The 25,772-nt window shown below is 41.3% G+C and overlaps 1 protein-coding gene and 2 long non-coding RNA genes across 3 annotated transcripts in view; 2 read left to right on the top strand and 1 right to left on the bottom strand.

The window, feature by feature from the left end:
• E23 (ABC transporter G family member E23) overlaps positions 1–25,772 on the bottom strand; it is a 332,307-nt gene that overhangs the window by 7,854 nt on the left and 298,681 nt on the right. The window contains exons 3-9 of the mRNA XM_017896912.1: positions 23,678–23,847; positions 15,559–15,664; positions 11,123–11,223; positions 10,131–10,386; positions 9,288–9,458; positions 6,634–6,755; positions 84–291 (exon numbers count right to left, since the gene is read on the bottom strand). Of these exons, the coding sequence (XP_017752401.1) occupies positions 84–291; positions 6,634–6,755; positions 9,288–9,458; positions 10,131–10,386; positions 11,123–11,223; positions 15,559–15,664; positions 23,678–23,847 (1,134 nt within the window). The remainder of the gene's footprint in view (positions 1–83; positions 292–6,633; positions 6,756–9,287; positions 9,459–10,130; positions 10,387–11,122; positions 11,224–15,558; positions 15,665–23,677; positions 23,848–25,772) is intronic.
• LOC108545351 (uncharacterized) lies at positions 14,447–14,933 on the top strand. Its single transcript, XR_001890081.1, has 3 exons — positions 14,447–14,523; positions 14,606–14,716; positions 14,806–14,933. It is a non-coding gene; the product is annotated as an uncharacterized LOC108545351 (long non-coding RNA).
• LOC108545352 (uncharacterized) lies at positions 18,173–18,939 on the top strand. The gene is made up of 3 exons (XR_001890082.1): positions 18,173–18,612; positions 18,680–18,783; positions 18,871–18,939. It is a non-coding gene; the product is annotated as an uncharacterized LOC108545352 (long non-coding RNA).

The following is a 25,772-nucleotide window of genomic DNA, read 5'->3' as shown; positions in this document are numbered from 1 at the left end:
TTACGGTATACTTGGATAAAAGACTACACTATTGAAATTCTAAAGTTAGGCACATAAATATAGGAGGATTACAAGAGACTTACAACTGGAGAGTGCACCAAAGTGCGCGAACAGCATCCAGTACGTGGTGCTGAAGAACATCCAGCCTTGGATGTCGTGAAGTGCCGCTTCTGTTCTGGGAAGCCTTAGCCACAGCAGTCCAGCGAGCAGTCCGAGGGCTATCGTTTGCAGCCAATTCAGACGAGACAGCATTCGTGGCCGTGCCTCTTGAAAGTTTCTTTCTGATAATACCTGAAACCGTCAAGCATAATTTCGCGTTAGATGTGGGTCACGTGACTGAGCTTTTGTATTTATAAAAATTACCATATTGTAATTAGCATAGTGGGATGGTTCCACTATTAAGGTGCTACAAGATTTGACAATTTTCTTAGGCCCACGGTATCAGGAGTGCGAAGCTTTGATGAAGATACGTGAAATTTTATGATCCCCAATTTTTCAATTTTTAATTTACCTAATTTTCCAATTTTCGTTTTTTCAATTTTCCATTTTCCTAATTCCTTTATTGACTATTTTCCCAACTTTTCAATTTCTAATTTTCTCAACTTCTCAATTTTCCTGTTTTCCATTTTTCCAATTTTTTAATTTTCACTTTTCCCAATACCTAATCTTTTAATTTTCATTTCACTTGATTTCCAAACTTCAATTTTCATTTTTCCTAATACCCCAATACTGTAATTTTCATTTTACCCAATTTCCAAACATTAAATTTTCCTCACATTCCAATTTTCCTATTTTCCATTTTCCTAATTTATTAATATCCGTTTTCCTAATTTCCAAACTTTCTATTTTCATTTTTTCCAATACCCCAATCTTTCAATTTTCATTTCTCTTAATTTCCAAACATTCAATTTTCCTCACATTCCAATTTTCCAATTTTCCATTTCCCTGATTTATTAATATCCATTTTCCCAATTTCCAAACTTTCAATTTTCATTTTTCCCAATACCCCAATCTTTTAATTTTCATTTCCCTCAATTTCCAAACTTTCAATTTTCAATTTTCCCAACTTCCCAACTTTTCAGTTTCCTATTTTCTATTTCCACTATTTCTCAATTAAAAATTTTCCCAATTTTTCTGACTGTCTCAAGACGAAATAGCAGTTTTAATAAGGGAAAAATTACAGAGAGACCGAGTTCTTATTACGCGTGAGGAGTACGCAATCCATCACACGTTGATGAGATACCGGAGGAAAAATTGAAGGAGTCGAAAGGCCGAGAGAGACAGACAGCTCGGTTATTAATCGGCGTGCTCGCGACGATGCAAGCGCTGCCCCCGTGCAGCGACAATGTCACAATGCAAGGTTGCTCGCTACACCTCTTTGGTGCAGCTCAATTATATCAGCGGCCGTGAGGAAATAGAACGCAAAGTTTCACAATACTGGTTTCGAAGGCCTCTTTAAATTACAACTATACTACGCGAGCATTAACCATGTGACGAGCACCGTGCTCGACATCGTTAATTACTCAATTAACCGACAGATCGACTGGATCCATCGATCTCGTCTACGTGCATCTACCACAACAGTCACAGTAAATTCCACAGAAATTCCTATTAATCCCAATTCCCATATTCCAACAAACCATCACTGGACCTCTACCACTTTGTCCTCAAATAAAATCCTAACTTTTCCATTTTCAGAAATAGATCACTCTCAGAAACCACACCTCTATAACACAATTCCACAAAGACAGGTACCAAGCTAAAACACTCTAAGTGAAATAATAAATCTAAGTAAAATAATAAACCAAAAACTCGAATTTTATATACATTTCTGCTAATTTATCTCGAGGCTAATTTATCAAGATCCTATCTCTAGACCAATAAATCAAACTAATCTCCCAATCCAAACACTCATCCCCAATTCCTCAGCATCTCCTCAGTCCCAAACCCAATCCATCTCTCTGCACGATCAAAATTAAAATATCTCTCGAGGCACAACCCATCACCGATCCTCCAGTTTCCCTCTTCCATCATAACTTCACTCTAGCGACATCTGAGCGCGACCGACGCGTGGTCCAAAATGGCGACACTCTCTCAGGCATCGATCTTCTTCAGAGTTTTCCTCCGAGGAAATTCGCTGGAAACTCGCTGAAAACTGGAAGAATAGCTGAACCGGGTAAAAGTGATGCAAGTGGCGAGATGTGTTCGCACAAAGCACGCCACACCGAACAGGCATACCGGTCGCGGTAATTATCCGGATATGGCGAATCGCGTAAACGCGACCTAGTTCTCTTTTTTTTCCACCGACGATATCTATCGAGAACTCGTGTGAGAAATGACTGAAGATTTCTTCTCCACTATGACCATGGGTGTAGCTGTTACTTCGAAGTTTGCCTCGAGCTTTCTTGGCCAACGACGTGTGCTGAGAAATAGTTTCCGGATAAATGGATATCGTTGATCGGAGATTTGTTTGTTAGCTTCTTACCTTCTTCTCGTGAGAAAGTACGCAGGCTAATGGAGATTTAGGTGAATTCGTTGGTTCTTTTAGGGGGATGTTCGCTCTAAGTTTGACAGATTTCGTTGGATCCTCGGTTTCAAGGGAATCAATTGGGTGATTCACTGCTGAGGAGATTTCTTCGATGACGAACCGGTTTTTGGTTTGTTCCAGCTCTTCTCTAAATTCTATCCAAGTAGCGTTGTTTGCTCGAAAGTTGCAGCACAATTGCCTCGTTTATTTCACTCCTGAAAAGAGTGCCCTGAAGCTTTGTTCCTTATCCGGAACCTGTTTCGAAACTTGCAACTCCTTTAAACGCGTATCCATGATTTACGATCACCGGGAAAATAAAGCTTGCAAGCCTATTCCGCTATGCTTCAACCTCCTTTCATTCCTTGCACTCGAAAATCTCTGGACTATGAGCGAGCATCGACTCAAAAATTTTCTCCCATAAACACGATTCTTTCGCAATCCCTTCGTTGTGAAAAGATGCGAATATATAAGAACTAGAAAGCAAGTCGCGTATAATTTTATTTCTCTCGTTCTCGAAATGAGATTTCCAACTTTAGAATGGTTTCAAAAATCCATTAAGATCATTGATCGATGGCATAGAAAAGTTTTATGGATGCAAATGGTTAATTACTATGTTCAAGAGTAGATTACAGGTCGCCATCTTGCAAGAAAGTTGTTGTATCTTCTTAATTCCTTGCCAGAGAATTTTAAAGAGTACGAGTACAGTGGATATGGGAAAAAATTCTTATGATACGTTTAAGAGACGAAAGAAGGTACAATATGGCGGATAATGAGGGAAATAAACGAAAGAAACTTAGGTATAAATCACACGACGCCATATTGCAAGAAGATCGTTCCATCTTCATCTGTTGGCACACAATTTTGAGCATTGGAGTACGGAAAAAATTCTTACGACACGTTTGAGCAACCAAAGAAGATACAATATGGCGGATAACGAAGGAAATAAACGAAAGAAATTTAGGAATACATCATAGGCCGCCATATTGCAAGAAGACTGCTCGATTCTCTTAATTCCTTCGCAGAGAATTTTGAGCATTGGAGTACGAGACAAAATTCCTACGACGTATCTAAGACACGAAAGAAGGTACAATATGGCGGATAATGAGGGAAATAAACGGAAGAAATTTAGGAATACATCATAGGCCGCCATATTGCAAGAAAATTGTTCCATTCCCTTAATTCCTTCACAGAGAATTTTAAGTGTTGGAGTAGGAGACAAAATTCCTACGACGTATCTAAGACACGAAATAAGATACAATATGGCGGATAACGAGTGGAATAAACGAAAGAAATTTAGGTATAAATCGCACGACGCCATATTGTAAGAAAATTGTTCCATTCCCTTAATTCCTTCACAGAGAATTTTAAGTGTTGGAGTAGGAGACAAAATTCCTACGACATGTCTAAGACACGAAATAAGATACAATATGGCGGATAACGAGTGGAATAAACGAAAGAAATTTAGGTATAAATCGCACGACGCCATATTGTAAGAAGATCGTTCCATCCTCTTCGTCTATTGGCACACAATTATAAGGCGTAGGAGTACGAGAAAAAATTCCTATGACATATCTAAGACACGAAGTAAGGTACAATATGGCGGATATAGATACAGATCATGGGCCGCCATATTGCAAGAAGACTGTTCGATTCTCTTAATTCCTTCGCAGAGAATTTTGAGCATTGGAGTACGAGACAAAATTCCTACGACGTATCTAATACACGAAATAAGATACAATATGGCGGATAAGGATAGGAATAAACGGAAGAAATTTAGGTTCAGATCATAGGCCGCCATATTGCAAGAAGATCGTTCGCAGAGAATTTTGATCATTGGAGTACAGAAGAAAATTCTCACGACACGTTTGACAGACGAAAGAAGGCGCAATATGGCGGAGGACGAGGGGAATAAACGGAAGAAATAGCAGGAGCACCTTGAACGTTATCTGGAACGCGTGACACCTAGCCAGATAAACGTCGAGGACTCGCGGCACGAATTTAATGCTCGCGTTAGGCTCGAATCCTGATGTCATTTCCATTTCCCTCCCTATTATCTCCCGCATACCAGACCACTCATCTAAATTTTCATATTACTATTGCATGCTCTATTAAGCGCGCAATGCAATCGAACTTTTTGATCTCTCCTTCACGACGACGACCGCTTCTCTGTTGCGTTAAGGCCAATTCGAGCCGGAGCGCGTTGTTTCCGAGGAAATCAACGCCGTTGCCCTAGATTATTTCCACGCTGGTCGTTTGCTTCGTGGAATGTGGTCTCGCGACGGGCATTTTTCTCATCGCCATTGAAAATTTCTCTCCTTATCCATCATCGCGTTATCGATCGGGTTTTATCGTTATTTATCTCACCCGCAGAGATTCTTTGCGCTGTGTATCGGCGTCGATCACCGATCTCTCGTTTCGCGTTGAAAATTCCTTTTCTTACTCCGCGTCTCGTCGCCGAGATTTATCGTGCTTGTCCTCCGCTGCAAAAATTCTGCCCGATAGGTCGTAGATTTTTGATTTCTCCGTGGAAATTCCTATCCTCGTGCACCGGCCTGTCAGTCATCGGGATTTATCGTCGTACTCGTTTTTAGGGCTAAAAATTCCTCTCCCTTGTTCTTTGTCCCGACATCAGCCGTAATTCATCGATATTTATTTTTATCCATACTTATTCTCCAATCCCAACGTTCCTCGCGTTATCTCTATTCCTCTCGTTAATTTCGAATTATTTATCACACTGGATATGCTCGAACCATGAAAAGAAAAATTACTCGAAGCATTTGCTGGAAAGAATAGTTATTTATCGAGCAGGAATTCTAGCTCCTTCGCTTCGTTGTTATTTTTACTCCTCGCGACAGATGCGGAGACAGGGATCGTTATGTTCAGGTGGCAGAGACCGCAGAATGTTTCCGGAGTAATGGATGGAAAAAATTCAAGTGCCCATTCTTTTCGAGAATTTCGTTACACATCTGCCGCGACCGCAAGTAGACCACAGAGCAAAGCTCGCGTGGACGGGCGAGGAAATATTCAAGATGGCGCCGCGCTGCAACGCGGCAAGGGAAGTGAAATCAGAAAGTTAACGAGAACCGGAGCATCGCGCGGGACGATCTCGTGACGATTCTGTTTTCAATTGCTAAACTGACGTCACTTCTTCTCGAGAAATAACGGAACCCAGTCCGGTTCATTTCGTTCCCTAACGATATACGCCTCTTCGGCCTCCTGAACCGTGAATTCGCCGCCATTTTCCATCTTTTCGTACCACATCCGCGTAACTTTTACATCCTTTCTAATTAACAGCTACTTACCGATTAATATCAACCAACCTCGCGATAAATATCATCCACGTATCCTCTTAACTCTTTCGGCCACGCTGGCATTAAAAGTGCACCGCCTTTTCGATGCACCGTAGTGCATGCTGGGCCATTTTTAGTCCCAATATTGCAGTAGCTGCATGCACATAGCTTTATACGATATTTCGTTTTATTTACGTGAAACAGTTGGTAATAATACCTTCTTAATACCTTCGACAAATGTTATAATGTTATAAATGTACTCGCTCGCGTTGGCAACATTCAACATGCAACTATAGTTTCATCGATTGTTGCATGCGGAAAGTCAATTGTGATTCCTTTATTAGCAAAAATATACCAATTTTGTTTTACTTAACACGCAATAAAATTTCTGTGCAACATGGGTCTATTTTATAATCTGAAACCCTGTGCCGTACGAAAGTTTCTCAGCATGAGGGACCAAAAATGATAACGCATCTTTTAATTTATATCCCCTCTCGTTTTTATAAATTATACTACTTTTACGTCCAACTTTGAACGAGAACAGCGGGATACCGGGATGATAGAAATTGAGAATATTGAGAATATTTTTGCAACAAATTGACAGAATATTTGCAATTTTGAAGGCTGGGAATTTGAGAGAAAAAGAAATCCTGAACCAGGAGGATCGTTCAATTTGCGAACGACTTACTGGAGATAATTCGAGACAGAGAGGGACGAATTTCTGAACGTGTACATGGAGGCACATACGGTGCAAATAGTCAGCGTACTGCAGTTTCAACGTGCAACCGCTGGAAACGTCTGCAAAATGGTACTCACTTTGAATTGCGACCAGAAACTGGTGGGCCACTGCCAGGCATAGTCGTCGTCCGCAGAACTGGCACTGCTGCTGGCATGGCTTTGTGTGTCCAACCACAGCGTACGACCTTCGTCTTCCTTCACTGTAAATCATCGACACAATGAAAGGGCTAGAGAAGCTTCGTTCCTCTTTCAAACTTTACCGTCTCGAAACGTCGCGCAAGAAAAGAAAGAAATAGGAAAAAATCGAGAGGCATGGAAAAAGAGGAGTGAACTACCGTACTTATTCTCGTTGAACGCATAAGAAGGCTGTATTAAAGTTAGAAGAGGAGAGAAACACAGGTGTGGTACGTTCTATCCTTTTTCTCCAGGTAAATTTTGCAAGTAACTATTAAAATACCGATATTTATACAAATTAACGCTAAACGTACCAAGCAGTGTCAAACGACACCTTTCAAAATTTATACTATAAATCGTTATTCATTGTTATTCATTGTTATTATTGTTATTTTCTTCATTCGTCTGATTATTTAATTTCTCGCTTTTCGTTTTTGCTTTAACTTATTTTTTACCGAGAAAAATTCTTTGCATACCTTGTGTACCATGTATGGGTCATCTGACGTCTCATGGTAAGAATAGGTGTGTGTACAGTACCGGTACGTTTAGTATTAATAAAGGACCTAAAATTCGTATTAACTCTTTCTCTGTTCCGCGTGAAGGATCTAATTAGGATCATCAAAGATCTCGCCATTTTGGCTCGTACAACGTGATCATTATACCAAATTTCATCAAACACTGGAGGGCTGAAACTGAACTTGCGAGAGCTCGACTAATCCTGCATAACGAATCCCGAAATCTTAGTAATTATTTACCCACAGACCTGCCGAATTTAATACGTCATAATATTTGCATTCCCAAGGTGAATTATACCCCGTATAAATTTTCAAGCAGCAGAATTTTCAGTCTCCCGGTTAAAACGGTCTCTGACCGATTTCCGAACGACCCAGTTAACGGTTCAAACCGAAACGTGAAATTCGAGCAGCTCTCGAGACTCGGGTCAAGGATGGAACGTAGCAGAGGTAACGGAAAAAAAGAGTTTCCTTGGAAAGTGCGATAGTAATCGATGTGCAAAGAGCAGAATCGTACGCAGCGTTAGCAGTGTTCCTCCCGGCGATCGAGCGACCTTTGATTGCTCGCGAAGGGGGAAACGAAAGAATCATCCCCTCGGCCCGACACACTTCTCCGTAGCGAAAAATCCCCGTGTTGTTGCTCGAGAGTCCATTTATAAACCGTTAATCAATCGACGCCGGAGGAAATATTCGGCCGAGCGAGATACCCGTATCTCGAGCAACGATTACCGACTACAATGATCCGCATTCATCGGAGAACAGAGCTTAGAGAGAACACGTGCCTATCCCGTGTAGAACGGGAGAAGTTATATCGCGAATAAACCTGGCGAACGATCCCAATTCGCAAGGAGATCGAATTAGGCACGCGGTGAACATGGCGCTCGCGATGGGCCACGAGTCGGCCATTTTGACGACCCACGAGGGTTTCACGTGAACCGTGATTAAATACCAAGAATTGTAGTCTGTTCATATTCCAATCATTTTTTCTAAGGATGATTTTAATTATTCCGTGACGAACGAGATAGAGGTAATCTCCCCATGCGGGTTTGCGACGAATGCAACATGGCGGCTGCTATGGGTCACGTGTCTGCAGCCATTTTGGAGACCTCGAGAATTTTCTTCCTTCAGTTTTCTTTTAACTACATTGTACTTATCTTTTTTAAGTCGGATATTTTAATACACTTTCTTTTGTTTGTTGCTCATCATACAATTGATAGTTGAACACGTTATTATAAAGATTGGAGAAGATCCTGAAGGAGACTAAAATAACCTAGAATCTACTACACTACCTAAAACAGACACAGCTATTTCAATTCCTTTTTCAATATACTCTTTTGATCAATTTCATTGTAATTTCATTTCAAAAAGAATTGAAACAAATGTACAAATGTAATCAGTCAGGAGAAGATCCTGAAGAATACTCAAGCAACTTAGAACCTACTACTCTATCTAAAATAGACGCAGCTATTTGAATCCATGTCTCAATACACTCCATTTTAAAACATTTGAAATAAATTATGTACAAATATAACAAGTCCAATCGTGAGATCTTTGGGTAACAATAGGAAACAGTGTATACATATTCTTATATAAAGAGTCATACGTGTTAGTGTTCTGTCTTGAACGAAGTAAGACGATTTACAGATTCAGTTTGTAATATTACAAAGAATGGATCCAATCTACCATTTGCCTGAATTATTCCCAACTCAACAAAGTGGAATATCAAAAGTTCTCCCAGAAGAAGTACTATAAAGAAGCTCATGAAACCCTACCCAACCCTAGCGAATACTCATGCATTATCCGAAGCAAGAGTACATCCTCCGAATATCCGAATCCTTCTGCCAAGTGAACCTCCAATTCGAAAAATCGCTGCAATCTCGCAGACACGTTGACCCACAAACACCGGTCGAGCCGCACGAGTCCCGATCCTCGAGTTTTAAGCGGCTGAACCGGAACCACAACTATTCCAGCTCGATATATCCGCGATAGTCCCTAGGCGTGCACACGGCCGGCACACCATGAGACCGGTCGTGCACTATGCAATACCGTTGTGGCTGATGTGGTGCTCCTGATAATGGATCAGATGGTCGCAGAGCGGATGTTGGCTGGGATTATACTCCGGACGAAGTTCCGGCGGGCAGTCAGGTCCCTGTCTCGCGTTCCTCGCCGCGGCCACGATGCGCTCCCGAACCTCTTCTGGCCCCTTTATTTGCTCCACTGTAACAAACAGACGGGGAACCGTGAAACCCTCGACTTTCAACTGTTATTGGCGAGTTAAGGTTGCTCGGGTAATTGCACGCTTTCGAGCCGGAACGGAAAGCGAGGGAACGGGGTTTTCGCGCGCCACCAAAACAATATGGCGGCAGCTCGGAGTTATCGCGGTTGACGCTGCTTTCTAGGTTAACTCTGCGTAATTGGAATTTCGATTTGATTTGCAGGGGCAAGGAAATGCCGAATAGTTACGAGCTTTTTGTCCCAATTCGAAGTTCACGAATTAATATCGGCCTGCGTAGATTTGTCCACGATGTTTATAGGTTAGCTTCGTTAATTATACATTGGTAATTAGGTCAACCTTCCTTGCTTGACTTTTAGGAAAGGAAATTACGAATGGTTACGAGCTTTTTGTCCTAATTTGATGTTCGGGAATCAATATCGAGGTGTGTACATTTGTCGAGGATGTTTATAGGTTAGGTTGGTTAATTCTTGATAATTAGCTTGACTATAGGAAATCGTAATTACTATGGAACTGTTTGCCCTAATTTGATGTATCAGACAATAAAATTAACGATCGGGGACTGTGCATATTCGTGGAGAATCTATTTGGAAATCGTGAAATTCGATTTTATTTCGCTCGTAACTCGATTCTCCGCGCCAATTCAGGCTACTTACGTATAAAATCAGCGGGGTTATAGTGTGGCAGCAACGTGAGTCCGATCGTGGAGAAAAACCTGCCGATATTCGCTGTGGGGCCATAATACGCGACCTGGCCACGGCTCAACAGCAGGATCTTGCTGAAACTGTGGAACATCCTGGAACTGGGCTGATGCACTGTTACCACGATGCTCTTGCCCTCTTGCTCGGCATATTTCTTCAGTCGTGAAATCAGTGCCTGTGCCGAATGCGAGTCCAGCCCGCTCGTTGGTTCCTGCAAGATCGTATTATGCCGATTAACTATCGTTTTATCTCATACTTAATCGAAGAACAACACGAAGCCAAGAATCAAGGGAATTTTTAATGCGCGGACCGAAACATCGTCCTTAATTCATTTTCACCGATTTATTATTCACAAAAATTGGAAGAAATTGTTCGTAAAATCAAAAAATCATATGGGAAAGAGAGAAACATAAATTCGATGGGAAATCTACTATAATAAATCAAATATCCCAGGGAGAATTAACAGAAGTAATTAGTCCAAAGGAGATTGATAAAAATAAAAGATTTCACCGAAAATTGGTGACGAATTCTAAAGAACCTCGATAAATATCGATAATAACAAAGAGATCTAAACGAACCTTAAATTCTAATAAAAATAGAAAATTCAATGGACCATTTTTACAATAAAACTTCAACAAAAATTCGTACCAATCGAAAATCCTCCCAAGGAAGATTACTATAAAAATAAAATACTCCGTACATTCGCGAAACTAACGAATCCCATAACAAATTGTATAAAACAAAAATCTACAATCCCTTAATAATAATAATACTAAAAGAAGGGGAAAATAAGAAATTGAATCGAAAAATGAGTAAGATTAATGGGTCCTGAAATGGGCTTTCGCGAGAAAAGCGAAAAATTCGAAGGAAAAATTCCCTTTTCGTGGAAAAATTGGTAGGAACGACTCAGATACCCGTGAATGAGCAACATGAGTAAGGAAGCTTACGTCGAGCAACATCAGCGACGGATTGGTGAGCAGCTCGCAGGCTATGCTAGTCCTCTTCTTCTCCCCGCCGGACAGTCCCCGTTTCGTGTAATCGCCGATAACTAAAAGGGACAGAGAAAACGAGAAAGGATAAAAGGCTGAAGAACACGGTCGCACGGGTGTCTACGTACAAGAGCGGGCCGCCATTATCTCGCGTTCGCAATTAATTAACGCTAATTGGCGGACGTAGCCGCGGTCTTCCGGCGGCGAAGGTGGATACCTTAATTCGCGCGGAAAGATACGACGATGATGGCGCCGGTTAAAAATACGCCGCTCGAAATAATTGGGATGCAAGGTGCGCGATATTCTGCGAGCCTCGACTCGTTGTGTACAGGGTGTCTTAAACTTTCTCGACCGGCCCACCGCTAGCTCGAGGACCGTTTGGAGAACGCTGGACGCGTGGGTGGAGGAGCGGATGCTGACGGAGTCGCGGGAATATCGAGAGGAAGACAGAAGGATGATGGATGAATTACGAGCGTGGTATTTCGAGATTTTATCTGGCCGGTTTTCTCGCGTTTGTCCGGGCAAATGGTGCAAAGAGAAAGTAAGGGAATTTTGACGAATGTTCGATGGAGCTGAATATTTAATTGGCTATTTTGAATTTTTCTTAATTCGCTTTTCATATTCCAATAAAGTATCGATAAAATTAGATGATAATTGAAGAAAATTCTGATAGCTTCTTTGAAAATGGTAAAAATTAAAAATTATTCTGAGAAACATTATTATTTGTAAAATAAAAATAATTCTTTAAATTATTTTATACATTCACGAGGGATTTTAGGCGAATATTTGTCGGTGTTGGATGTTTAATCCTATGCACTCGAGAGGTGACTATCAGTCGCCATTTAATGAGATTCTTACGATCCATGTTAATTAATATATCAAATTTAAAATTACCCAATGGTGCGTGGAATAGTGAAGTAAACTAATTCTACGTCTTAATTTGTGTACGGCTTTTTATTTATTTTATTTTTATTATTTACCGTTTTATTGACAGAAAGTCTTAGAACTACTATTTTCCTGTTACCAAAAAATCGCCGAGTGCAAAGGGTTAATTCCCTACTTTGAATTTTTCTTTCTTTGCTGTTAATATTCTAATAAAATATTATTAAAACTATACCACAATAGTTGACAAAGATAATTCTAACAGCTACTGCGCAAATGATATAAATTAAAAACCATTTGCATATATATATAATTGAAGTGTACATTAGGAACAATTGCAATGTACAACAACAGAGGTTAAGAATACAGTTTCCGAGATAATGGAGGATGTAATAGAGCGAATTAACAAAAACGATGAACGATCAAATTCCCTTCGGTACTCAGCGACACTCCCGCCATTATCGCTGTTTCCATTTTTCTCGCGGCGAAAAATTATCGAAACTCGATGGCAAGCGAGAATTCCGGATCAATGGTCAAGCGGGAAGCGAATGAAAATTCAATTGAATTATAAAATCGTTTTGTCCGTCTGCTCGCGTTGCCAATAAAAGCTACTCCAAATTAAATTACGAACGCGACGAACCTGTGAATCCGTGGGAGAGAAAAGGAGGGAAGAATTATTACAGGTCAGATTAAACGAGATTGATCGGTGCCTCATTAAGGGTGAAACGTATCGGTAAAACGATATCTCTGTCGTGGTAAAATAAAACAAAATAAAATAGATAAAGAAAAAATAAAAAAAGTGGGAGAAAAAAATGGGCTTTCGAGTCTATGTAAAACTAGTTAGTAACTAATGGAAACGTTTTCCACTCCTTTCTCACTGCTTTTCACTTTTTATTGAATAGGTTAATTCGATGGTAAAATGACTAAATAAAAAATTATAACGATCTATGTTTTCTATTTATCAAATTTTGTATCGTAATTAGGGTTAGAAATAATCGTAAGCATCGTTTCTGGGTCAGAATTTCGCGCGCTTTTTCGCCCGTCCGCCATCTTGAATCTTTCGCGGATCATTGACGCTAGGAAATTTCAGTGGCTCGAACGAGAAATTTCGCTGCTGTTAGGGGATTATGTTTGTTGCTACGAGATATCTGTTTATAATCTCAAGGCCCCCTTTCAGGAATATTTAATTACCACGTTCCGTTTAGTTTCTGTGGTGAACCATGCACGTGCCTATTTCCATGAAATTTACTAGATAAATGGAAAATCGATAAATATTTGTCCCGTGCCCGGATACTTTTTCCGAAACGCAAATATACTTCTACGAAACTAAACAATAAACTATATGAAACCTACATAAAGCTGTATCAAATTCCCCAAAATATTGCGTTCAAAAAACCACATATAGAATTCTAGTAAAATAGTAACAAACTCACGTATAAATCCACACGAACCTTCCCGCCATTTTCGTCATGTAAACCCAACACGATCTAACGTTTCACCAACACTACTCGTCGTTCCAGCATATACCAAGATGTATCTCAGATGATCGAGCACAGACGACCAATGGTATCGAATTCGTCAAACCGGGTCAAACGTTTGTTCGATTTTCTCCGAGGAAGCGACTTTCATCGGCCTTTAGGTAAATCTACCGCGACATCAAAGCGTTTCGAGGGATCGTAATAACGATCGAAGCCACCGGAACGATCGCGATTCAGCGGGCCGTAACGCGTCCCGATAACAAACGGTTCGGCGATGCTTTTACGAGGAAAGGTTGAATGAGTTACGATCGCGGAAATCGTCGATCAAAATCGCAGGAACAACGTCGACGGACGCGACCAGCGACTGTGCTGCCGCCGCCCCGTTTCTTACCGGTGGAAGTCGTAAATCGCCACTGGCTCCATCGTTCGGCGTCCATAAACAAATTACGACGAATTTACACGACTGCGACGCGAGAGTTCGCCCCAGTTTCGCGCGCTCGCGTAGGTTAGTTTTAATGTTCGGAAAAATGTGGACAATTGCAGGGAATCGTTGTTGGACTATTCGTAATCGGAATATCGATGGATTCTCAAGGAAAAGGATCGTGATTGGCTAAATTATTCGTGACTGGCTTAATTCGTCATCTGGTAAGTAATGATCGATGTGGACTAATTGTTTGAATCTATTATAGGTTAATCGTGCTGTGATTGATAGGTTAGCTTATTTTGATCTGAGATATCGTAGCTAATAATCGTTATAGAATAACTGTTTGACCGTAATAGTGAATGTAATAATATAGTGATCTGAAAATTGTATACAATTTAAGGCATATATTTGTTTGGTTATACGTCACAGGGATCATGCTAAATCGCTTTGTTTTTCTTTTGTAATCAGGACCGACCAGTCTAGATGGCGCAGTATGTACACAAAGTAACTCGATTCGTTACGTAAATTTTGATTTACATGGTACTTCGATGAAGTTGAAGCACATGCTCGAAGTGGTAGGTTGCAATTGAATCTGTTACAATGTTATGCAATTAAATATGCTACGTGTGGTTACCGTAATTTTTAATTTCCCCCCAGGTTACATAAACACCGATAGAAATTGGGGGACGTAGATGTCGTTGTGAAATGTTCCCATTACGTAAGAATGAAATCGCACGAGGGCGGGTTTTGCCTTAATGTTTTAAACACGTGAGTAAACTTTTTAACCCGAATATTAAATATAGCCCATAAATATAGCGTTCGAGATTCATATATCAAATTTAATTTCGGAATATCAGTATCTGGAGCAGTATTAACTGTATTCAATATTAAATGCATCGAAGAAAAATATACCGTCGTTACCACATAGCCTGACCTGATTGTTACAAGTTTCTGCAACAGCAAATAAAATTCGCGCCTCGCCCCACATGTAAGGTAAGTGTTTACTATCTTTCGCCTAACCAAGGAACAAATAATAAAAATATCATAACATTCTTCTCTTTTTGCAGATTATTATCCAGAAATTAGAATTAATCCACCATTAATCGTTCGAGTGTTGGGTACCTTGGTCTTCAGCATCTTCCATAGACAACATCATATGTGGTTACATCGCTGCGAATACAATATTTATTCCTATTTACGGCACAAAAATTCAATCAACTATAACACGTATACTCAACCTATTACGTAACACGAGGTAAAATATCTTTTATTTTTCCTTTTTATTCTAAGTACTCTTCTGACGTATATATACGTCTGTAAAATACGAACATTTAAATGCAGTTTATTTTTAGGGATTCATTCTGCAATCAGCCAAATCGATATACAAGCAGCCCAGAAAGGATCACGAAATTGAAAAACACGGCACATGTACGCGTCTTTGTGGCGAGCATAGTCGAAAGATGGAATGAAGAAGGGAAGAAATAAAAAGAAAAAAAAAAAGAAAAGATACAACAAAGCCAGATAGCGTGGCGCGCAAAAGCAGGCCGCCACGTAGAGAACGACCGCAGGGGCTTGGCACGATCCGTCGATCGTGTCCGATCTATACTCACTGGTGTCTTGGCAGGCGGCGAGGTCGAGGACCTCGATGATATGATCCACGCACTGCATCTTCTGGGAGTGCGAGAACGTGTCCGGAAGCCTGAGCCTCGCCTGGTACTGAAACACACGAATAAGAAGAGCATGAGGAAAAAAAGAACGAGACGAAAGGGTAGAAAAACGGGGATCGACGATTAAATCGGCGCGCGCGAAGCGACGCGGATAGGAACGACGTGGCGAAGATCGGTATCGGTGATGGACTTCACGGAAAGCCTGGGCCGCCTTTTAACCCGAGCCACGGCCCCGTTTACGCATTAAACAGCAATGTAAGCAAAAGCCGCCGGCGTGGACGTGCATTTCCGTTTCGTAACATCCAGGCCACTTTGTGTCTATTATTACCATCTGACACGTACCCCCGGGGATGCACCGGTCCGCTCGTAATCGTGATCGTTAAATCAATTACGATAACGCGCGCAGCCGACGTGCCCCTTGCGAAACCGACACCACGATTTTTCGATCCAGCTCGATTCGTCTTACGCTTCTTTAGCCGCTTGTTTGGCCATTTTTATGCTTTGCCCTGGAGATTTCGTTTGTTTGGAGGCTGTCGAGTTTGATTCTTCGAGGGTTGTTGGATTTGGGTCAACTGGAGTTCGTTTCTGACTGTCTATTATTCATTGGGTACGTGCATACAAAAGGTAACGAATTAAGTTAAATGTGGTTTCTATATTTAAAAGAAATTTCTATTTTTCGTTTCCTACGGTTAATCGATTTGGCAAAGGAACGACTCGTACAAGAAGCTAAGTATCGATCAGGTGCTTTGGCAGGAAGATTTACAAAAGTTCAGAGAACGGAGTTCACTTTGGTCTGAGAATGTTTGAGGTGTCCAAGTAAACCTCGGGTAGGTAAACGTTGAATAATGAGAGAATTTAAATAGTTAGAGAGGTTCAATGATCACTCTGTCACCTTTGCTAACTAAAAAAAGAACACACGAGTTACATAATACAGGAACTGTGAATTTTGCAGCGCAAGAGGAAGCTCGGTGCCGCGGTATAACGAGCCACACCTTCGTCGTTCGACAGCGCTGCTAGGAACGAGCCACCATCGGGCTTACGCGGCTCTGCACGTAGTGCACGGACTTTCCTCGCCTCGAAACGCGTTCACGTGCATTCGATAATTTGGGGACACTCGGGGCCGACCGTGTTGGAACCGAAGGGAAACGCGGCGCCACTGGAATTCCGCGTGGACGTCGATTGAAATTTCCCTCGGAACGCTCTGTTACTCGCAGGGCTTGGAAATCCAGGAGAAAACGAATTCTTTCCATTCTTACATTATTATTAACACTCTGTTACCATTATTATTCTTGTTACATTAATTTTGTATCATTATCGTTATCAGGAGGAAAGGAACTGTAAATCGAGTCACGTGCTATCGTTAGTACCAGGAAGCAACACAGAAGGGCGCTGCACGCAAATAGAAGCATGGACGTCGAGTGAAGTCTGCCTTCGAATATTTTGCAGCTTTAGAAGCTTGGGAATGAGAAAGAAAACAAATGCATTACAGTTTTATTAACGCGACGTTAATTTTATGACTCTTCCTACGTTAACTTTTATCGTTATTGTTATCACGTGGAAAGAAATCGGAGGAAGGCGCAAGGAAACCGAGACACGTGTTAGTAAGAAGAAAACAGCGCAGGAGGTCGCTGCACCGCGATAGAAACGCATTCGAAAGGAGTCGAAGGAAACGTACTTGGAACCATTTTCGACCGCGTAGCTCTAACAATAAGTAGAATCGATAGTTCCTTGGCCCTGCTGACTCATATTTCTGCTCGAATAGTTGGCTGGAATCAGGCGTTGGACGCCTCAATGGTGGGCTTTTAAAATTCTATTATGCGCCTGATTAATAGTTCCACTTAATCATTCGACGAAAGTATGCGCAACTATATAAAACGGCTGATAATGGCTTTCGATGCGGTTGGTTAACTTAAATCAATGTAAAGCAGCCAATTAAACGGCCCATTGTTTCCTAGTCGCCTATTTGAAATTCTGCTCGAACGAAACCATTAAGCAGCTTAATGAAAGGAAATTCGATTCTCGTCTCCCGGCGATCGTCGATTTCGTGGCCCCGCGCTGCGCGCATGCGCCTTCTTGCCCGCGAAATTTACACGGTGACCGCGATTCAAAGACTCGCTCACCTTATTCCGGATACAATGTCGAAAACGTTTCGATCGATGCCTCGACGATTATACGAAAATTAAATTAAGCCTCGCTCGAGTACTCGAACGTACCGTACGAATATATTACTCCATCTTTCCACGAGATAAGACGATAGAAGCGAAATACTAGAAACACGATTAAGTTTCTAATATAAACCGTGTAATTTACTTTTACATTCTTTACATACGCGATCTCTAGAAACTCGACGATAAAAGTACCGTTGAAAATATTATGTTAACATTAGAACATTACAACTATTTACACGCTACTTGTAATAATCGTGGTAGTAGAGGTAAATATGCGTATATATCACCGTTTTTATCTACGTAAAAGTCGTCAACTCCGTAGTCTCGTTAATTAATTACGAAACCATGTTTTTCCAGCGATGTCGGACTTGGCATGTCGCGGCGGCGACCCGGCCGTGTGCACGCGGCTTAAGGTGGATCTCGCCGCGGTCGACACACCCTGCCTTGGCCGCGGCGGCCAACGCGGACGGACGTGCCATTTTCTCGACGGCCGGGAGTCCGTTACACAAGAGGATCCGTTATGCGGAGAGAGAAAGTGGCGGCCGACGATATTTCGCTGCGGGTATAGCGGTCGTCTCTCGGCCAGCAGGAAACTGGACTGCTCCAGAACGGAGCACGACCGTGAACGTCATCTCCGCCGGCTGGCTTCTTCCACTGGACGACGACGACGTGCCGGCCATCACGGTCGACGCGGAGAAAAGGGAAAGTGAGGCGACAAGACGATTCGCGGAACGGCCTTTCATCGAATGTACCGTATCGATTCGATGAATATCGATTGGACGAAAAAGCGACAGGCTCGTGGCAGGAGAACAACGGGACATTTAGATCGGTAGGTGGGAAATATAATGGCAGAGACATTTATGATTTAGGTCGTTTAACCCTTTCACTGTTACCAGCAACTGTAATCGAAGATAACCTCAAAAAAAAAGAACGATCAAAAACGAGGCTCGTAGGAATGTCACCGTCTGACCTTGAAAACGAAATTCTCGCAGGCACAATAGTACGTATAATTAATCGCATTTTGTATATAAAATTGGATATTTCGTTATACGTCTGATATAACCCATTCGCGTTGACTCATTTGCAGTGTTACACATAACGCGGCGAACTGGGACAGATTGGCGGGATTTATGAAACAGCGCTAATGACATCTGTGAAGAAATATCGAAACATCCATCGTGCCGCGTCCATTTGTTTCCACATCGGCTTCCGATGAATCTTACGACTCGCTTGTCATCGATAAATCCTAGTAATGAAATTCGAATATTCACGTATGCTTCGTTCCAAAGGAATGTTTAATATAATCGACTATTCTTTCAGAATTACTTCGAACACGGTGGAGATTGAATATTTCGAATTACGAGGAAGAATAATCGGAAAGGAAACATGGAAAGGCGTGGAAGGAAGGTAACGAGGAATGATAACGAGTGGACGTCTGGAAACGAAAGCGTCGGGGAGAACCCGATGTGGCCAGTGAAGCGGAGGAGGAAACTGAGACGCGGCTACGTAAGGAAACCCGCTTAACGGTTAAGAAACTGGCGGCCGAGCAAAAAACGTGAACGGAAACGGGGAGAACAATGCAGCGGTGCAGGCGAGAGAAATGAAAAGCCGGCGAGGCTGAGAAACTGAAAATCGGGGCGAAGCGTCGCGAATGAAAACGGCGCGGCGTGGAGGGGTAGGCGGGGAAGGAGCGAAAAAGGGAGAACGACGACCAGCGAGAAGAAACGTCGAAAGTTGGCGTAAAGGCGCCTCCATAAGTGCGCGGCGACAGGGGCGCCGCGACGGTGAGAGAAAGGCACGAAGAAGAAATACGAGCCCGTGAAAGAAAACAACGCGACGCGGCGGGAAAGGAGAGCCGAGAGAGAGGGAGAGAGACGATAAGAGCGGTCGCTTTAGCGTATTATGCACGTAGGGAGACGGCGCCGAATGTTTTTGAAACACGTAAGACACGCGCTCGACGGTTCACTGACCGAGTTATGACGTCACCACAACTCTCTCTCCGTCTCTCTTTTTCTCTTTCTACCACCCTCTATTTGTCACGGGGCAACTCCTGTCCCCCTTGCCATAATCGAGAGGCCAACGTCCCGTTGGATCGGTTCGTTTCGTGTGTCACACACACGCGCGCACACGCGTGTCCCCCGTGGGTACGCTCGCGCGTGCATGTGTCTTCGACACGTACGACCAACTTCTTTTGTTCTTTTTCCTGCCATTTTTTGGAATTTTATTTGCCGCTTTGCCCACTTCCATTGTGCTTGGAAAATTATTTACGGTGTAATCCGAGAGTATCGGTTGTAAGGAGAGGTTAGGCGCGCACCTAGGGAATTTTAGTCCCTGCAAGTACAGCGAAGCTTAATCCGTTACAATTTCGAATCACTTTCCTGTCTGAAATTAATTCAATTAATTTTCTTGGCATTCCTTAAACGTGTAAATTCATTGACACAGTCATTTTAAAATCAGACGGAATTTTTTTCCATTCCTCTTCTAAAGCAATTTTAAGGCTTTATTGGTTATGTTACATTTCCTAATTTGGCATTCTACATAATCCCATGTGTGTTCTATAGCATTCAAATCTGGTGACTGAAAGACTATTAACTATTTTTCTATACATGCAAGGCATACTTGAATGAAAATATACACAATTTAACATCCTTCACACAGGAAAGCACCGAAATTCCTCATCGAGGTGAAAAATTCCCTAGTTACATAGTGTACCAACCTAGTGCTGCACCACTAGAGCCACGAAAGTCTCCATTGAGTCCCCCCTGTCTATTCTTTCCGTACAACCAGCATAAGAGTTCGTTGTGCCCCTATTTTTACCCCGGCGAAGGCATTCCTCTCTACAAAGTCGAAAAGTTTACAAGGAACCGGTTATCGCCGGGACGGCGCGAAATGATGAATTTCGCCAATTCGTTAATGGGCGTTCGTGCCATGCTAGTGTTAAATCCGCGAAAACGCAACGGCGGCCGGTTGCCTTTGGCTCCTGGCCCGCATTCCGCGCGATCCCGAACGCGAGGTGTCCTCCTAATTTTCTGTCGCGAGCCTTCATAAATTTCCCGCGGAACTTGGCAAGCACGCCGCGGCCGATTTTCCCGGAAAACGAGGAAACGCCGCGGGCTAGAATCAGCCGCTTCCTATTTCGCCAGCCGCCCCCGTAATCGGCTGATCTTGCCTAGCGCGTCTGACTATGCCAGCCCGCTTCTACTTGAGCGTCTCGTCCGTAAATATACCGGATTTATGGCTTTCCGTGGCGTCGAACCGTTCCCTGCGTTTTACTTTATTTCTTCCTCCTTTTTCTCCCCGAGCCCCGAGCGTTTCGTAATTGCTGCTCGTTGATTATTTCCTTTCTCGTTGTGATCGTCGCGTTTGTTACGCAAGGAGAAGGATATACGGGGAGGAAAATTAATTACCGAGGGATGACGCGAGATTTTAATTCCTCGACCAAGTAAAAATTACACAGCTATAATAGGAAATTTAAATTTCGAGTGTTTGTAACATTCGCAGTGTGTAATTGAATTTTTCCAAGGGAAAGTGGGGTTAGGTGTTAGGTTAATGGAGTTATTCGATGTTCTCGAGAATTATTATGCTGTTCAGGGTTAGTGGGATTTTAATAATTATCCAAATGGAGAATGAATAACCTAACCTAACTTTTCGCGACGATGCACCTGTACAATACTTCGCCATTTTTCATGACGTTGCAATTGACCATACTATGTCGCCTTTCGCGATGGCGCAATTGAACACCATACTTTGCCACCATTTTCTGCGTTGCCTAATGCCTGTACTAGCTTCATTTTGAGTTCGTTATTGCACTAAAACAGTATTATAATTATGATTTGTCGCAGTAAACCAATAAATGATTGTCGTATATATACGACGTCATCCGTTGTGATGTACCAAGTGACTGTCGTATATATACGACGTCATCCGTTGTGATGTACCAAGTGACTGTCGTATATATACGACGTCATCCGTTGTGATGTACCAAGTGACTGTCGTATATATACGACGTCATCCGTTGTGATGTACCAAGTGACTGTCGTATATATACGACGTCATCCGTTGTGATGTACCAAGTGACTGTCGTATATATACGACGTCATCCGTTGTGATGTATCAAGTGACTGTCGTATATGTACGACGTCATCCGTTGTGATGTACCAAGTGACTGTCGTATATATACGACGTCATCCGTTGTGATGTACCAAGTGACTGTCGTATATATACGACGTCATCCGTTGTGATGTACCAAGTGACTGTCGTATATATACGACGTCATCCGTTGTGATGTACCAAGTGACTGTCGTATATATACGACGTCATCCGTTGTGATGTACCAAGTGACTGTCGTATATATACGACGTCATCCGTTGTGATGTACCAAGTGACTGTCGTATATATACGACACCCTTTGCGAAAGGGTTAATTCCTCGATCAAGTAAAAATTACACAGCTATAATAGGAAATTTAAATTTGGAGTGTTTATAACATTCGCAGTGTGTAATTGAATTTTCCAATGGAAAGGGGGGGTTAAGTGTTATGTTAATGGAGTTACTCGACGTGAAATATCACGCTGATTAGGGTTAGAGGGATTTTAATAATTATCCAAATGGAGATCGAATATCTCCTTCTTTCCTAATACCGAATAATACTCGATGATTTTCATCTAAAGTATCGAAATAGCATGTTAAATGCGCGCTGCTTGGGATCTTATTAGGGAAAATGAAATTATTCGAGATTAACCCTTTGCACTTAAGAGCTGACTCTCAGTCGCCATTTAATCAGATTCTATAGATCGATGTTAATTAATATATTAAATTTGAAATTACCCAACGATCACTGGAATACCCAAGTAAAATAATATTACATATAATATTCTACGTCTTAATTTGCATATGATTTCTAATTTACCGTTTTAGAAATATCGTCCACTTTATGGCAGAAAGTTTACTTAATTATTATTACTTTTCTCTAGCGAATTATTATTTTATTATTATATTTCTCTAACGGAGTATTATTTTATTATTATATTTCTCTAACGAATTATTATTTTATTATTATATTTCGCTAACGAATTATTATTTTTCTCAAACGAAAAAATCGTCCAGTGCAGAGGGCTAATTTATCATTATGATAAATTCGCGATGGTCGCCAAGGAACACCCGATAACGGAGATTTATGTAATCCTGAACCCTGCAAAATTTTAGCAAACGAATTCGTTGAAGTTTGACGGATTTTCCAGGGGAACCATAGGTTCCTGGAGGAGCAGGAATTTTTTCCACCAACCATTGTTTCACCTATCATCGACGCGATGATAGGAGAAGAAAGGGTCCGCCTTTTTTCCGCAACGGTGTCCATAGATGCAAATTCAATGGGTTTTATGACGGGGATCGGCCCCGTTTAATGGGGACCCGTTTCATCGGTTTTATCGGCCGATGGAGTGATCGTAGGAATTTATCGGTCCGCTACGTTATTATGCCGAGGGAAATATTTAGACTTTTGCCATTCGATGAGATCGGTTTTATGGAAATTGCTCGTTTTACGAGAAAGGATTTCGTCGCGGGCACGATACATAAATATAACGTTCTTCCTTTCTCTTCGATTCTCTTATTATCCCCGACGAAACGGTCTCAACTGTGTATCGATAGACGTATTTATCCTCTATGGGGAAATACACGAAAGCGGGACAAAAAGTAATAGCTTTTGATCGATCGAATCGATAAATTCGTTTCTTTTGTTTTTACCCTTTTTTCGGGGCAGGGGGCAGCAGGGGGAGCGGTTATTTTGCATATTTTTCGAATTCATGATATATTCGGCGGATCGATTTATTCCCCGTGAAAGTATCGTGGTAATTAAAACGTGAAACGTGGTTTTGCAGAGAGAAAAAGAAGACTCACCTCGAGGGTCTGCCGCAACGTGAGATCGGGAAAGAAAACGTCTTGCTGTTGCACGTAGCAGATTCTTCTGCGCCATCTTTTTGTCAGCCTTTCACGATTCAGCCAGATTTCACCCCCGTCCAGGCCCACGCGGCCCGACAGGCAGTTCAGTAACGTCGTTTTGCCGCAACCTGTTGAGATCGACCGAATTTATGGTAAGTAAGTTTGCTTCGATAATGTTCGGTTAATGGTGAAAGAATTTCCTGAGCTGGGAATGGATTATAGGTTGGCAGATGTTGCGTGTGATATATGTTTCATGGATCACGATTTATAGGCAGATTTATTAGAATTAATTTGAGGTGTTCATTGAGCAGCCTAAGATTTTAATATAAATTTTAAAGTGTTTCTAGGAGCAGAAGAATTTTTATAAAATTCTTTGTAAAATAATTCTACTAGAAAATGAAATAAAATTCCCTGGAATATAAAAATAGGAAATAGTTTTTATAAGGATGCAGATATTTAAATTATGTAAAATTACAGGGGGTTAAATACCCATTGTACCTTGGGTACCTTGTTCTATTTGCCACACTTTCCAATATAATATTAAAAAATTCTCAAAAATTCGACAATTTCTATTTTGAATATTCAACTTCACTATCACGAAAAATAACCCATATCTTCTGCAATAATTGGTCTCCTAATTCTCAAACCTAACATAAACCACCATCTACTTATAACCTAAGAACTTCAAACAACAATCATAATTAAAATAAAATTAAAGAAACAGGTATTAAAACAACATAGAATTAAAGAAACAAAAATAAAAATGAAACAAAATTAAAGAACTAAAAATAAAAACAAGATAAAATTAAAGAAACAAAAATAAAAAGAAGCGATGCAAATAAAAATAACATAAAAATAAAGAAACAAGGATGAAGGCAAGACGAAATTAGAGAAATAAAAATAAAAATGAAACAAAATAAAGAAATAAAAATAAAAATGAAACAAAATTAAAGAACTAAAAATAAAAACAAGATAAAATTAAAGTAACAAAAATAAAAAGAAATGATACAAATAAAAATAACATAAAAATAAAGAAACAAGGATGAAGGCAAGACGAAATTAAAGAAATAAAAATAAAAATGAAACAAAATAAAGAAATAAAAATAAAAATGAAACAAAATTAAAGAAATAAAAATGAAAAGAAACGATGCAAATAAAAATAACAAAAATAAAGAAACAAGGATGAAGGCAAGACGAAATTAAAGAAATAAAAATAAAAATGAAACAAAATAAAGAAATAAAAATAAAAATAAAAATGAAACAAAATTAAAGAAATAAAAATAAAAACAAGATAAAATTAAAGAAACAAGAATAAAAGAAGGAAAGAAATTCCTAAATCCGCAAGGGAGTCCGAGGAGCACAAGCAAAAAGCAAGATGGCGACGTACACGCAACCCGAAGCCCCGAGCAGTTCCACCTCCATTGAGAAGCAGTCTCGAGACCCGGCGTCTCAGGGGCCGGAATAGTACATTTTATTCCTAGAATCGTCGTCGTTTCAGGGCAAGATATACGACGGCGGACGTGCAAATACGAACGGCACGCTCGCCCGTTCGGTTCGACCGGCGACGTTAACGACGGAACCGTGAAACGGCCGGGGAGCACGGATGATTTGTACTCGCGTGCCCCTCGCGCGCGCTCTCGCGGCTTGTTAAACGAATATCAAGGGGAGAACGACGAATCTCGCGATAAATATCGCGCGAGCGGATCGCTCGTTACCGCCGCGATACGCGCCGTGCCTCGCGAGGTTAAACATAGAAGAACCTTGCGCGCAGTCGTGAATTTACCCTAGGGATAGCGATCGGGCACCATTCGATACGTCGCGCGCGAACAAAGGCGAGACCTCTGGCGTCCGTTCTCGGTACTACTCGCTCTCAGGCCCTTCGGCATACGTCTACCTTCTCGCCGCAGAATCGCTTTGAATTTCTATCGTTCAATTTATCATTTCTCATGCGAACTCATGCGAGATTAAAGACGATATTACACCGATTTTTGACGAACATTTTCGATGATTTATTTAATTTTGTGAACGAATATTTGGTACCACTGTTTTAAAA

This window comes from Eufriesea mexicana, unplaced genomic scaffold (assembly GCF_001483705.2).
Source record: "Eufriesea mexicana isolate 0111107269 unplaced genomic scaffold, ASM148370v2 scaffold395, whole genome shotgun sequence".
Lineage (NCBI taxonomy): Eukaryota > Metazoa > Arthropoda > Insecta > Hymenoptera > Apidae > Eufriesea > Eufriesea mexicana.
This window is presented reverse-complemented; position numbering and strand designations above follow the sequence as displayed.